The 15,585-nt window shown below is 39.5% G+C and overlaps 1 protein-coding gene and 1 non-coding gene across 3 annotated transcripts in view; one reads left to right on the top strand and one right to left on the bottom strand.

Moving 5' to 3' along the window:
* The window catches only part of HPSE2 (heparanase 2 (inactive)), a 665,523-nt gene that overhangs the window by 501,361 nt on the left and 148,577 nt on the right, over positions 1-15,585 (top strand). For both annotated transcript variants that reach the window (XM_040486115.1, XM_040486116.1), the window contains exon 7: positions 7,488-7,581. In XM_040486115.1, coding sequence (XP_040342049.1) covers positions 7,488-7,581 — 94 coding nt within the window. The remainder of the gene's footprint in view (positions 1-7,487; positions 7,582-15,585) is intronic.
* LOC121037612 (U6 spliceosomal RNA) lies at positions 11,574-11,680 on the bottom strand. Its single transcript, XR_005793874.1, has one exon. It is a non-coding gene; the product is annotated as a U6 spliceosomal RNA (small nuclear RNA).

Here is a 15,585-nt window from a genome sequence, read left to right as displayed (position 1 = left end):
AAAAAAGAGTTTGATTCTCTAAGTTTCTGGGGGGTTGTTGTGATGTATTTTGTCACTCTAAATGAATATTTACTTTTGTACCTAATTTTGTACTTCTGATTTCTTTTTCTTAAAGATGGTCCCACAAATTGTTTAAGTTTCAGAACTCAAACACATGGATCTGCTCCTGCCCACACCTTTGGTACCATCATCTGCTACTATTCTGAAAAGTCCCAGAGGTGCTCTCCTCAGAGCCCACTCTGATGGCTGGAGCTGCAGATAGCTTTCCTTCTCCTTCCTTGCCTCCCACACAGCTTACCTCAACATCGCTAGTATCAAAGGTCAGCTGTTTGAGCCTCTGCCAAGACATTGTGTCTCTCTACATACACCTGGTCCACTGGGGAGAATGACCTGGGCTCAAGACTCAGGACCCAAAGTGTGCAAGGAATTAGGAGAAAGAAAAGGTCAAATAAATGGGGCCCTTGGCAGTAATTGTGCCTCAGGGCCACACTTTTGGCTCATTGTGGATTAGCTTACTCAGGCACTCATGCTTTTATTAAATATAGTTTTTGAGTACCCATTATGTGTCTGTGGGATTTTCCGCAACCTTGACCTTTACTTGTACCATTTTTCAATGATAACATTTTTCCAGAGTACAAAACTTTATAATTCCTGAAACTTTTTGTCAGCTTGGTGACTCCTGACTGGATTTATATGAACTAGTTTAAGAAAGCTAAAGAAACGAGGGGTTGTGGGAGGTGAGATGGGCTAAATGGACAAGGGGCATTAAGGAATCTACTCCTGAAATCATTGTTGCACTATATGCTAACTAATTTGGATGTAAATTAAAAAAATAAAATTTAAAAAAATAAAATAAAAATAAAAAAAGAAAGCAAATTACAAATGGACACATGGAGAGTAATACAAAAACATATAAACTTTACAGAAAATTATTAGAATGTGGATTTATACTCTGCATAATGTTCGCTAAGGGTTTGGTTGTTTCATGAGTGGGACATTTGTATAACAAGTTTTATTTACTTATCTGTGTGTCTTAATAAACTTAATAAACTATTAAAGTTTGAAGAAAATTAATTAAAAAAAGAAAGCTAAAGAAATATCTATATTCTGTAGGATCTTTTTTTTATTTGTAACAGTTTTCATTTCATCCAGGCTTTACCTGCCCAAAGTTGTTCAGAACACAAGATAAGAAGGTTGACCCAATTGCAAAGAAGATCAAGGATAAGGTAGCCTCAGAAAGAAAACCTAAAGGCAAGTGTGAAGAACAATGTGCTCAGCAGGAGCCCAGGATGAGGGCCTTTGGAGGAGGGGCAAATACAATTTATAAAGCCTTAGAGTGACTCAAGTCAGCCTCTCCAGTGTTTGGCTTCAAGGTGTCAGAATAGGTTTTATAGGTCAACAGCGTTGTTCTAATGATTATCCAAGTTTCGCCCCCTTCAGTGGGGAAGGCCCCAGTTTTATGGAATTACCTGCCCACTCAGCAGGCTGGGTGTTAGAATTCAGAGCAGACTGCCCCTCCTCCCTGAAAGCAGCAGGCAGCAAAATAGGTCCGGAAATTCCTGAGCATTGGGAAGCCAGCACTAATGCAATTACCTGAAATAAAAGAAGGGGTCAGATAATAAGGGGCAAAGGTTTTTCCTTTTAAAGTAAAGAGCCAGGTAAACAAAACCAGCTGCCCCTGGAGCCAACAAATTCTCCTCATTAAATGTTTTAAGAGGCTAATGGGCATAAGTAGCTAATTGCAGTACAATCCTAAAGACTAAATCTAGGGTCCTGGAGAAGGGGGAGAAGGGGGATCAGGGTAAAAACCTGGCAGGCAGAGGTAGAAAGGAGATGAGACCTGCCCCTGGCAGAGGATCCCAGATGGCCAAAATGGAATTAAAATTAAAGTAAGAATAAGATGATTTGACCTGGAGTCACTAATGTTTCTGTCAGTATCCTTGTGGGATGGGCATGGCTGGGACAGTTTTAAATTTATACACTAGTAGAATAGGATCTGGATTAAGTTTTTTAAATAACTAATTATGGGAAATTTTATGTGCATTTACTCTGAAAATCTCTGAAAGGCTATACAGCAAAATGTTAATGGGTTTCTCTAGGTGTTGGGCTTAATGGTGATTTTTCGTTTCCATATTTTAATTTTATTTATGTGCATCTTCTAATTTGCCTATAATGAACACTTATTTCTTTTATAATAAATAAAGGGCAAAGTTTTAAATAAGATGAAAGGTAGTAAACTAGACATAAACATTAAGGGGGGCATGAGAGTTGGTGAAGGAATTGGTAAGAGGTTTTAGTTACTTTGTATACTCTGCCATGTTTCCCACCTCCCCAGATGTGTGCTTGATATGACCTGCCAATCTAGAGGCCAGCAGAGGGAGGAATAATGGTTGCTGGTATTGAGCCAGACAGGCTATTTGTCCACACACAAAGGTTTCAACCTCATTGCATTTGTAATAGTTCCCAGAAATGTTATTTCTACGCAGACTCTCTTGGCTTCAACTTTTAGCTGAACAACTCAGCCACTTGTGGTTTGATCCTAAGAGATGCTGAAATTTCAAGAGCGCTTGGAGGAAGAATATGATTTACCTAAAAGTGTCCATCTAAGTGTTTGTAGAACCAACTGTTCTGCCAGGGTTTATGTGGGAGATGCCAAAGCACCTCTAATTAATGAATTTGCTTTCTCTCAATCCTTACTTTCTTCTCTGATTTATTTGGTCTTCTGACACTTTTGTAACCATTACTAAATTAATTAACTCTTTGGAGAGACTGCTTAATAGCTAAGAATCATCTTTATCTTCCCAATGAGAAAGACAAAAGAAAGCAGAGAGAGTTGCCCTCAGGTCACTGGACAGTCAGTCAGGTGGAATCCAGTCCCATTTCCTTTTATCCAGTCTTGGTTAGAAATCACCATCTTCATCATTTTTAATGATTTAGTCTTACCAAATGGTTATGTCAGGCTATGCTACCTCCTTCATGTGATATAGCAGGCTCTTACCATAGGCAATCACTATCAGAGAACAGAAGCTCTGTTAACAGGCAGGAATTTTTCAAATAACCACAGATTATTGACACTGAATGTTTTCTTAGAAGCATTGCATTTATGAAGGGTAAATGTAGCAAGCTAATTATCCAAGCATACCCAAGAAAAAGGCTTACGTTTTGTCAGACTCACATCAATGGTTAAATTGGCCCCTCTCTTAAAAGTGACACTAAATTATGGAGACCATAGTTCAACGTACCATGGAAATAGTACAATATATATGTGTATTTAAGGCAGCACATGAATGTTGCTGGAACTCCAGTATTATATGGGGATTCCTTTGACATCCAAATGTAAATTTGACTCAGACTGAAGATATTAAAAAGACAATGTGGTGGTCAAAGTGGGAAAAGAAAGGACTCTTAGCTGAGCCAAATGTAGACAGAGGCAGTGCCCAGGGCCATAAGCATTTTAGAGGGTCTCTGACCTCTCGGTTAACTTCTCTTATCTTCTTGAAGAACTCATCTGCAGCCATGACTTCCTCCATTACTCATAGTTAGAAGACCCAGGTCTTTTCCTATCTCAACTTTTATCTCTACCTCCTCCTCCTATCTCCACTGGCCTATTGTGTATTTCCTCTTTGATGTTCTCTGAATCCTTGATATCTCAAGCAACATCATCCATCCCCTTGACAAACCTAAAACCTACATGTTTTTGGCATCAGTGTTCTCCAAAATATTCTCTCTCACAAGCTCCTGGTCATCACTGATTCCCTTCCTCTTTCTCTTACACTCTATAGAAGCCTTATTTTATTAGTTTTTCCTTCACAGCCTCTCACTTTTACTTCTTTCCGTGACCCAGATTCTTGCCTGCAGTACTGAGATAAGATAACCTTGTCACACTGCTTTCCTGCCTGGAGCTCTCCCCTCTCCAGTCTAATTCACAGTCCACAGAAATAGCCTGAGACCAACTGAGAATGATTGAATCCAGCTTGTTAGGTTAAAAGTGGGGCCAAAATGGCTCTAAAAAGCTTAAGCCAAAGTTTTTATTGGAATTGCTTCCCCACATGTCACATGAAGGAGAAATTGGACTATTTCTTGGTCCAAGAAAGCAGCCATTGAGTGGACAGTAAGAGGGAGCAAATTTTAAACTTATATTAGAAGAGCCTTTCATGGATTCAAGCTGTAGTGCAGTGGAAAAGTAGTAGTAGTATATGAGAGTGGGTTCTCTGTCCTAGATAATCACTTCTCAGGGATACTGTAGCAAGTTTACATGCTTTAAGCCACATGGCCGTTAAGGTCTTCTCAAACTCGAAATTTTTGCAATGGAAACACCGCTCTTACCATCCCTTCGTTTGCCTCCCACCTACCAGAAATCCAGAGTCTGTTTTTGCTGTTCCGTACTTCCCTCTTTCCAAATCATGCTCTCCTTCAGACAGATATTCCCCTGCTCACCTCATCTCATGGCTTTCCAGTCTAGGTTGCTGCCTCCAGTAACCTGGAGGGTACATTTGGTTCTTGAATATCTTTTATGTGCCAGGATCTATGCCCAGCATTTTTCCTGATTTAATTGGTACAGTATACCCTGAAAACTGTGGGTTTGGGATTCTTCTTAACCAACTTCAAAGAAAGGGAAACCTAATATAGGTGGTAGGTGACAAAGCTGAAACTGAGCCAGAGTTTTCTAGGTTCCAAGTTCTGAGTACTTGAGAAAAGAGACAAAAAGAAGGAGTGGAGGAATGGGAGGCCCCTCAACTAATGACTAGGTTGGGTAAGGAGGGCATTCATGGGAATCCGACACATTGAAAAAGTGCATCTAATATTTTTATTTCAATAAGCATTAAACTATATGTGTTGCCAGCAAAACTTATAAATTATGATGTTTAAAATAGTTACTGAAGATTAACAGAGAGAAAAGAGGGGACAATAATATATTTGGTTAAAACATAAAAGAACACTAATTACAGTGCATGTGTATCATGTGCCTAGTAATCATATAATATAGTAACAAGTATTCATGTCCTTCGGTGTGTATTAGATTAATATTGCATGAATTATTTTTAATTTTAATATTACTATGTTTTGGGGCACCTTGGTAGCTTAGTCAGTTAAGCATCTGAATCTTGATTTCTGCTCAGGTCACAATCTCACAGGTCAGGAGATGGAACCCTGTGTAGGGATCTGTGCTGACAGCGCAGAGCATGCTTGGGATTCTCTCCTTCTCTCTACCCCTTCCCTGCTTATGCTACCTCTCAAAATAAATAAATAAATATTTAAAAAATATTACTATGTTTTAATATACCTAGTTTCCATGTGGCAAGCTATCTAATCACACTTTAAAAAAAAATCAGTAATGCTAATAGTTAAGTACTAATAGGAAGAGGTTGGGGTTATAGGTAATGAACATGGCCATACCCAGCACTGTGTGTTGTACACAATAAATGTTTATTGGATCTGAGTCTAGTGTCTTTACCAAGAATGAAGTGAAAGGTCATGTCATTGTTTTGTTTTATTCACTAATGAAAGTAACCACCAAATTTTCAAAATCATGTACTTTGACATAGTAGTTTTACTTTTAGGATTCTGTATTCATACATAATTTAACCATCAGTCCCCTGTTGTTTATGACCCCATCTTTGTAGCTGAAAATGAAATTAAAAAAGAACTAAGAGTTGTTGAATGCCTACTATATGCCATACACTTTAGGTTTAACTGCTTAATCACTGATTAATACTGAGAAGTAAATATGTTACCTCTTTTTTTTTTAATGTTTATTTATTTTGGAGAGTGAGAGAAAGAGACAGAGCATAGGCAGGGTAGGGGCAGAGAGAGAGGGAGAACAGAATCTGAAGCAAGCAGGCTCCAGGCTCTGAGCTGTCAGCACAAAGCCCGATGCAGGGCTCAACCCCACGAACCATGAGATCATGACCTGAGCCCAAGTCAGATGCCTAACCACCCAGGAGCCACCCAGGTGCCCTAATATGTTACCTCTTTTAAGAATAAGAAAACTGAGGCATGTAGAGGTCAATATCTTGCCCAAGTTCACACAGGTAGTAAATAGCTGATTTGGAATTTGAACTCAGATATTTCTGGGTCCAAAACTCATACTTTTTCCAACATACCAATGGTTTAAATGTTGGATTTCGTGGGAATGTCTGAGGCGGTAAAGGAGGCCAAGGGGAAGGCTGAGTAGGTGGAACTCACATCTCACCCTCACTTCAACTAAAGCACCTGCTTTACAATTAAACAAATTTTTTAAAACATTCTAATACATCATGCATTGATATGGGAATTTAAAATTAAAAATAATTTTCACATACTTCTATAATATATACTGATAGGTTGATGTCTTATTAAAAATGAGATGATCTGGGGCGCCTGGGTGGCGCAGTCGGTTAAGCGTCCGACTTCACCCAGGTCACGATCTCGCCGTCCGTGAGTTCGAGCCCGGCGTCAGGCTCTGGGCTGATGGCTCAGAGCCTGGAGCCTGTTTCCGATTCTGTGTCTCCCTCTCTCTCTGCCCCTCCCCCGTTCATGCTCTGTCTCTCTCTGTCCCCAAAATAAATAAACGTTGAAAAAAAAAAATGAGATGATCTATCATTAGCCATCAGCTGGAGAGACCTGAGTGGGATGGAAAAGGCACCCAGGTGCATAAGCATTTATTTTAATTCAGTTGATTTAATTTGGAATTTTGTAAAAATGGGGGTGGGGGAAGTTTAAGATAATAAAGGTCACCTAAACCTGACCCAGTCTTAGCTTACTCTTCAGAGTAAGGATTCACAAAGAGGGGCCTCACAAAGCTGGATCAACCTGTTTTGGTCAAATGTTCACAACATACTATCAGCACAACTAACACAACCTGATAAAACCCACAGTGAATGCTGAACTTGTTACTACTATTTTAGGAGAGGGCTGGAAGACTAAGTCATCTGTCTGATTTATTTCTTCATTCATTCATCCATTCATTTATTCTGGAGCTGGTTGGTAGGAGAGGGTTGACTACAAAGTGAACTGGAGATGAAACCTTTCAGACCCACTCACTACACTGTATCAGATTTTTGTGGTCAGTATTTGTTTTCTTATTTAAAGGTGTGGAAACCTATAAAAAATGTTTGAATATTCTTTCTAAACCTGTCACATACCTTTACTACTTTAAGGTGGGGACAGGGGTGGTATGGGATGGATGTTAAATTACTCTTCCTGGGGGAAAAAAGAGTAAGCTTTTCCTCCATTACTTAATTTGTATTATGGATTCCTGTCCACTCCTACAGAGCAAGCAATGCAGGTTCATGTGACAGAGGTTGGAAAAAAATGACTCCACAAATGGAGGTAGAAATGAAGAAAATAAAAAGGAGATTACTTGTTTGAAAAACACCCAGGGTAAAAACTTTTCAGGATGTGAAAGCCCAAGTGAACTCTGGGCTGTTTCCTCACTTCCTTAGAGAAGTGTATTTGTAGTCTCCTGTTCAAGATTTTACCTGATTCTTATTTTATTTTTATTCCAGTTGCTACATTGATGGCCGGGTGGTCAAGGTGATGGACTTCCTGAAAACTCGCCTGTTAGACACACTCTCTGACCAGATTAGGAAAATTCAGAAAGTGAGTAAAAGTCTCCTGGGAAGAAGGAGTGAGTTTGGGAGTAAAGCAAGGAAAAGGTCCTGGGGTCCCAGCTGGATGTTAGCACTGTGGGAACCAGGGTAGAAAAATAGTATAGTCCAGATCTCCCTTTCACAGCTGATGATTGTTGTTTATTGTTTATAAAATTGAGAACAATTTGAATGTGCCATTTCAAGGTTTAAAAGCTTCTCTATTTTAATAACAACTATTTTGTAATAGCTTGCTTCTAAATTGTGAGTTTCTTAAGGGAAGGCTAGATTTGCTTTGTTATTTTCTTTTTGCAGGGGCCTATTTGGGCCTACTTTATTTATTTTTTTTTTTATTATTTTTTTTTCAACATTTATTTATTTTTTTTGGGACAGAGAGAGACAGAGCATGAACGGGGGAGGGGCAGAGAGAGAGGGAGACACAGAATCGGAAACAGGCTCCAGGCTCTGAGCCATCAGCCCAGAGCCTGATGCGGGGCTCGAGCTCACGGACCGCGAGATCGTGACCTGGCTGAAGTCGGACGCTCAACCGACTGCGCCACCTAGGCGCCCCTATTTGGGCCTACCTTAAACAGAGAATGATTATGTTCATTCAGTGAAATTCTTGTCTGGGGCATTGGCCATATTTATTGGTTCTAAATAGTGTTAAATATCTCAGCCATATATACATTATTCCTAGGTGTCTTAGAATAGCCAAATAACACCTTACTTTTGTAGAAATGTGGGAGAAGCTGTATCATATTAAGTAATGGCATGTAGGTCCTAATAGCAAGGCACCTTTGGTCAACAGTTCTCACACTTGAGTGCAGTCAAAATCACCAGAGGTTGCTCAGAAGGTTTACAGTCTCACTCCTGATCTTCTGATTTAGTATGTCTGGAGTGGATCTTAGATACCTCTTTCTTAGTAGTCATCTGTCAAGTAATTCTATGCAATGCAGATAACATTTTGAAATACACTGGATTAGTTAATTCTGAACTGTGAAGACGTTCTGTCTGCAATTTCCATCTGCCTCTACAAAATGATATCACATCTTTTGTTGCCTAGTCAGGTCATTTTTCCAGGTAATGAGGACCTTTTGAACATTCAACTACATCTTGAGCAAATTAAACAAATCTTTGCAGAAAAATAGCAGTGGGTAAACCCCTATTAATATGGGATGAATGAATAAATGAATGGACAAATGAATGAATGACTCATGTATAAAATTATCTGTGAAATAAAATTATACTTGGAGTAATCATAGAAAAGCACTTTTGATTGGTAGAGTGGTAGTCTATATGCTTTTTTTTTTTTTTGGTATTCAAATCAATGTCCTGTTCAGATTATAAAAGTTTTTTCAGTCCTCTTGTTCTCAAAATGTTTTAGCAGCTAGGAAGCCTCAGGCCTTCTGGACTCCTATACCCCAGTCTATCCCTCTGGGGATCAGGTGCACTAGCCAGTATCTTTCTCTGTCACTGCCTCCTACCAAGCAAAGCCTAAGAGAACTAAATAATTTGAAATGTCTCTGCCAGTCTCTGTTTGACATTCATTTAGGTTTTAATATTTAAATATTTAATATTTACTGAACACTTAGCTAGTATCAGGCAAAGTGCCAGGTGCTGGGGATACAAAATGGAATAAGACATGGTCTCTGCCTTCAAGGAACTCAGAGTTTTAAGGTTTAACAGCTGCTTTGAGCAGGTTGCAAAACATTACTTAAGGCAGTCAAATACCCTATTGAACACTGCAGTCTACTAAGCACTTTATGCTAATCTAATATTATATATTATTCTCTAAAAGGAGGGAGGAATGTCTTTCATTCATTCATTCATTCATTCATTTGTTTATTCTTCCATCCAATAGATATTTATTGAGTGTGTACCATGTTCTAGGCATGATTCTAAATGTTTGTGTTACAACAGTATACGTGATAGACAAGTCCCTAAATTTTTGGCTTTTCTGATATTAAATGTAATGACCTGATCAAAAGGCTGTCATTGGAAATAAAATGATTCAGCGGTATCATGGCACTGAGAGTGAAGGTTCTAACTGTGCTCTTGTAATTATTTAAGTAGAACAGTTAACTCTGGGTCAGAACTAAGACAAAGGTGTTGGGAGTTAGGTTCTTCCCTTTCTCCCCACTACCCATTACTCTCCACCACTGCGTACTTCTTACCCACCACAGAAGGTTCAAAGACTGAAATAAGTGGCTAAGCTCATCTTCTGATGTGTCCAGGCAGGGCCAAAGGAACTTAAAGAAAAGAGCTCAAACCCTGTGCACAACTGAGATTCAGACCTCTCATAGCATGTCTAATGGACTTGGCTGGGAGGGCCAGGTGCAGTTGCAAGGAGAAACAGTGGAGCCTCTAAGAGAAATGACCTGTATCAAGAAGGTGCCTGGCAGGGGTCGGCTAGAATTAGCAGTAGAACCTGATTTCACTTTTGGCTGTTGCAGATAGAACATGCCAGAGGTCCTCTCAGGACCTAGGTTAGGGTTCTGGTTATGATGTGCTGTGCAACAAATTACCCCAAAACTTAGTAGCATAAAACAACGATTTACTGTGTCTATGGATTCTATGGGTCAAGAATCCCCACAGGGCACTATAAGGATGGCTTGTCTTTGGCTCATGATGTCTGAAGCTTCAGCTGAAAGACCTGAAGGCTAGGGTGACTCAAAGGCCGGTGACTGGAGTCACAAGGCTCGTTCACTTGCATGTACTGCAGTTGATGCCAGCTGTTGGCTAGTACCTTTGTTGGGTTGATAACTGGAATACCTACATATGAACTGTCTATGTAGCCTGGGTTTCCTTCCAAGGTTCAAAAGTCAGATGCCCAAGAGAGAGAGCCAGGTGGAAGCTGTACTACCTTTTCTAACCTACCCCCAGAAGTCACAGGGCTTCACTTCAACCATAGCCTATTCATTGAGACAGTCATCAAGACCAATGGAGATTTGAGGAGAGAGGAAATAAACTCTTCTTGATGGGAGAATAGCAAGATTCTAGAAGAGCATTTAAAACCAGAATTATTTTTCCAGTCATCTTTGGAAAATACTGTCTGCCACAGTTTCATCTGCCCTGTATCATTTAGTAGCCCTTCCATCATTTCCCTGTCTAGTTTCTTTTTCCAACTTTTCTTTTACAAGCTCTCACCAGATATTGCCTTAAATGGGTATCTGCTGGAGGTGTTGCTGGATCACAGATTCCCCAAGATTTGATTTATGGGGTAGACATTCCCTTGGCTGCACAGCCCGGACCCAGTGGCTAGGGCCTCCAAGATGAGAGTCTCTCTCACCACAGCCCAGGATGTGCTAGGTACTGGTCTGCTCTGGGGAGATGGGGACTGGGAAACTAGAGAAGGGTCACCAAGTTTTGCCAGTTAAAAAGTTGCTTTAGCTGTTCCTGAAGTCCCCTGTGGGTGGGAGGGGGGTCTGGGGAATTAGAGTCCAAGATGCACACCAGCACAGACTGGCCAAACTTTTTTCTTCAAACTTCCAAAACCAGTTTATAGAGGGGCCAAGTAAGATTTTAATGCATATATACCTAGAACCCTCATCTAAAATCTAAAAGTATAATCTTTGTTTCTACTCTATTTTGAGAAGCTCACAGAAATTCTAATGATCCCCCTTAGGCCTACAGTGATGGGAAAAGGGCAGATTTCCTACCAAAATCAATTCATGAAGGAGTGGTTAGATAAATCAGTGATGAGACTGTTTGAATAAGAGACAGAATATAGGATTTGAAGTCTAATGCTTGATTTGGAGTTCAGGCTTAGCTGTGTAACCATGGGTTGGGTTATTCACTTAACTTTTCTAACTTTGTTTATACATCTGTAAAATGATGGTGCTAAGAATACTCTCATCTTTCCCTTTCATGGAGATTAGGAAAGTCACATGCGGCCCTATTTTGTTGATTGCTGTTGAATGCTAATCTTATTGCTATTACTATTGTTGTTTGAGTTGTTATAGTTTTTTATGTCTTTATTTTATTTTGTTTTTATTTTTATTCCATAAAAATATGGAACGCTTCACGAATTTGCATGTCACCTTTACACAGGGGCCATGCTAATCTTCTTTGTATCGTTCCAATTTTAGTGTATGTGCTGCTGAAGCGAGCACTATTGTAGTTATTTTTAATAATAATTTATATGACTGGAGAAGCTTCCTGCTACCTTTATCCTCAACTTGTTCTTTGCTTTTTTTTCTTCTTTCCTCTTTCTTTGAACCCTGGGGAGTATGGTAGGTGATATTTTTGGCATCTGAAAGGCAGTGACTCAATTGCTAAAAACAGCTGTGGTTTTCAAATTTGGACTGCCATTTACAGAAGAATTCTCTGTTTTCTGAGCAGTGGGCAAATTCTGGTTATATGAAAATCTACATTATGTATTTGAAAGCCAAAAGAGACAGTGTTTAGACAAGCCACTCCTTTGGATGATCTACACATTCTCTCCCTTCTATTAGAATAAGGATAATCATCTGTACTTGGGAGATGAGTCAGGGGAAAGAGTTGAGAATCTAACAATGTAAGCAAGAGTCAGATGGGAAAGTAAGAGATGTTTCGGATACAGTGCAGATGGTATAGTGTGGATACCTGGGCTGACTCCAAAACAATGACATAAGAACCAAGAAGAACCACTTTGGCTTAAGTCACTTGGACCCTATGATTTGTGTCTTCATCTCCTGGAGGAATCAGAAGAGGAAATAACACTTTTTGATATTATTTTCAGCAATTCAATAAGCACAGGAAGGAGTTGGTGAAATCCCAGTCATAAGGGAAGTATTTCCAAAAGTACTGTCCATATGATTGCATTTTGAATACTAAATAAACTGGACAATTTGCTTCCCTAATATTTGAAAAATTCCTTCCTTCTTCCTTCCTTTCTTTCCTTTACTTATCAACTGTTTATAACATTCTTAGTATTTTCCAGGCCCCTGATGATTAAATGGTGAGAAAGACTTACATGTGGTCTAGACCTTGTGGTCTAGTGGAAAAATAGTTAATGAAGCAAGCAATGATAATAAGATGTGATGACTCTTATAACAGAGATGTATAGGGTACTATGGGCACCCATGGTGGGAAATACCTATCTTAGTGTATAAAAGAAGGGCAGTCCTTCTAGAGAAAGTGACATTTAGGCTAATACCTAAAGGACAGGCACCTTCTAATTTATTTAGTTCTGAGAGTCTGATCAGAGGACTACCAGTGTTAATATATATGGTGGAGAGAATGGTTTATATGGTTCATAGTATGACTATTATCGTTCTTTTGTTAATATCATCATTGCTTATGATTGCTTACAGTATTTAATGAAGATGAACTCTTTTGAAGTGTCTTTACTTTTTCCAATATATGTGAGTTGCAGGATTAAGGAAGTAGGTGAGGCAGAAGAATATTTAATCCTTTTGAAGTAATTAATACATAAAAAGGAAGCTTTTGCTCTTAGCCAACCTTCTGGTTTACCCACTTATTTGAGCCTCTTAGTATATGAAAGGGGAAGGGATTAAAAAATAACAGTTATTCTTGAGTATGATACAGTAACTAGAAGCACAACTAAAGGAAAAATGAGAACAACAGTAGTGTTAACCTTTTGTGAAGAGAAGTAGAAAATGAAAATGACATTACTAGGGTAAGAACAGTAGTATCACCACAAAAGTCAGTGTTTGACTCACTCATTTATTTGTTAAAGGTTCATTTCAGTGTGCCATTGCCTGTTTACCATAATGCCTATCACGTGGCAGGTGCTTAATAAATGTTAGTGGAAGGGAAATAGGCAGGAAGGGGAAGGTAAGCAAGCAGAGGAAAACAGTGGAAGAAGTGTAAAAGAAGTAAAGTAGTGTCTCTGTCTCATTCACATTTGGATCTGCTATCTCAGCTGTTCACATGCAGAAGAATCTAATCTGCTCCTAACTATGCAGCATAGTGTTGACTAGATAGAAATTGATTCAGACAGCAATAAATGGGCTGTGCTTACATGTAGGCATAGTAGGAGAGTTTCTTCTGGGTATGTGTTGAGAGGTGAAGGAAAAGTCTCTTTGTTGTTCAAAATAACATTTCAGTCTGATTACTAATGCCAGATATTTCATTTGAAAAAAATAACCTTTCAGGGGCACCTGGGTGGCTCAGTCAGTTGAGTGTCCAACCTCGGCGCAGGTCATGATCTCACAGTTCGCGAGTTTGAGCCCCACCATCAGGCTCACTGCTGTCAGCGCAGAGTCTGCTTTGGATCCTCTGTTTCCCTCTCTCTGCCCCTGCCCTGCTTGTGCTCTCCACCTCCCCAAAATAAATAAGCATTGTTAAAAATGTTTTAAAAAGAGAGAAGAAAAAAAATAACCTCTCATTCTACACATTAGGGAGGATGCAAAATGTAAATAACCTGAGAAGAGGTAAACTACACTGGTTCAAAGTCACACTAAAGGGGGCGCCTGGGTGGCGCAGTCGGTTAAGCGTCCGACTTCAGCCAGGTCACGATCTCGCGGTCCGTGAGTTCGAGCCCCGCGTCAGGCTCTGGGCTGATGGCTCAGAGCCTGGAGCCTGTTTCCGATTCTGTGTCTCCCTCTCTCTCTGCCCCTCCCCCGTTCATGCTCTGTCTCTCTCTGTCCCAAAAATAAATTTAAAAAAACGTTGAAAAAAAAATTAAAAAAAAAAACAAAGTCACACTAAGGTGTTAATATCAAACAGAAGGTCCTTTCCCAAGAGCAGATTTGCATAGGCGGGGAGGAGAAACACAGGCCAAGGATATACTCAAGAGAGTCAGAGTACCCCAAATACAAATGGTGCCACATGAATATCTTGGAAGACATCCCTGAGTGTCTTAAGTTTTATGGGGACTGAAATTCATACAACAGGAAACTCTTTAAGAAAAAGAAAACAAAACAAAATTGCATGTTTTAGAAATATATCTGACCACATGAACACAGTACTAGGGCCCCCTTCCCAGGATACCAGCAGAGGCCTGTGACAGTGGGAAGCTGGAAGTTCAAACTTCATGAACTTCCCAGTAAATTAGTTTCTGTGATGCCACTTGGCTGTGTATTTACAAATGGGACAGTATGACCCAAAGGAATCTTTGGCTCTTCTCTTTCATATAGAAGACACTAATAATAAATAGGGGAATCTAGCTGGAAATGTATGCTTACCACAAAAGAGCTCCAAAGCTTTAGTTGTTGTCATCTTATGAACCATATCTCCTTGACTCTTAAACACAAATAATTATAAAATGTACCATAATTTAATATAGCCAGGGAGTGGAGGAGAGATAGGAGATAGGATAAACAGCTGGCAAATTTCAGCTCACAAGTTTCTTTTGAGATTGATTATAAAAAACGTTCTGATTTCAAAACCATTAAAATGTGAAAAATGCATCATTAACTTACAGAAATACAGTAACCATATTACTTTTGAGAATACAAATGCCATTTATTGAGTGCATCATATATTACTAACCCATTGAAGAAACCAGTCACTTACTCAAAGCCATTAGTAGTAAAATTAGAATTCAAGGCCAGGCCCACCTAACTCCAGAGCCTACACTCTTATCCAATCCACTCTTCTTTTGTTTTTTTTTTTTTAATTTTTTTTTTTAACATTTACTTATTTTTGATACAGAGAGAGAGCATGAACAGGGGAGGGTCAGAGAAAGAGGGAGACACAGAATCTGAAACAGGCTCCAGGCTCTGAGCTGTCAGCACAGAGCCCAATGTGGGACAGGGACAAAGTGCAAGCAGGGGAGGGGCAGAGAGAGAGGGAGACACAGAATCCAAATAAGGCTCCAGGCTCCAAGCTGTCAGCACAGAGCCCAATGTGGGACTTGAACCCAGAAACTGCGAGGTCATGACCTGAGCCAAAGTCTGATGCCTAACTGACTGAGCTACCCAGGCGTCCCTGTGTCTTATTTTAAACAGCCTTCTCTAATGTGAAATTATTTCATTTTAGCTTATATTGTCTTCTAACATTTTTAGAATCACGTTTTTATTTACTCTGGAATCTACTTTGTAAAGGTGCAAGATAGAAATAATCTGCTTGT

This window comes from Herpailurus yagouaroundi, unplaced genomic scaffold, assembly GCF_014898765.1.
Source record: "Herpailurus yagouaroundi ecotype Mexico unplaced genomic scaffold, PumYag 163, whole genome shotgun sequence".
NCBI classification, from domain to species: domain Eukaryota; kingdom Metazoa; phylum Chordata; class Mammalia; order Carnivora; family Felidae; genus Herpailurus; species Herpailurus yagouaroundi.
The sequence above is the reverse complement of the archived record's forward strand: the minus strand, read 5'-3'. Positions and strand labels throughout refer to the sequence as shown.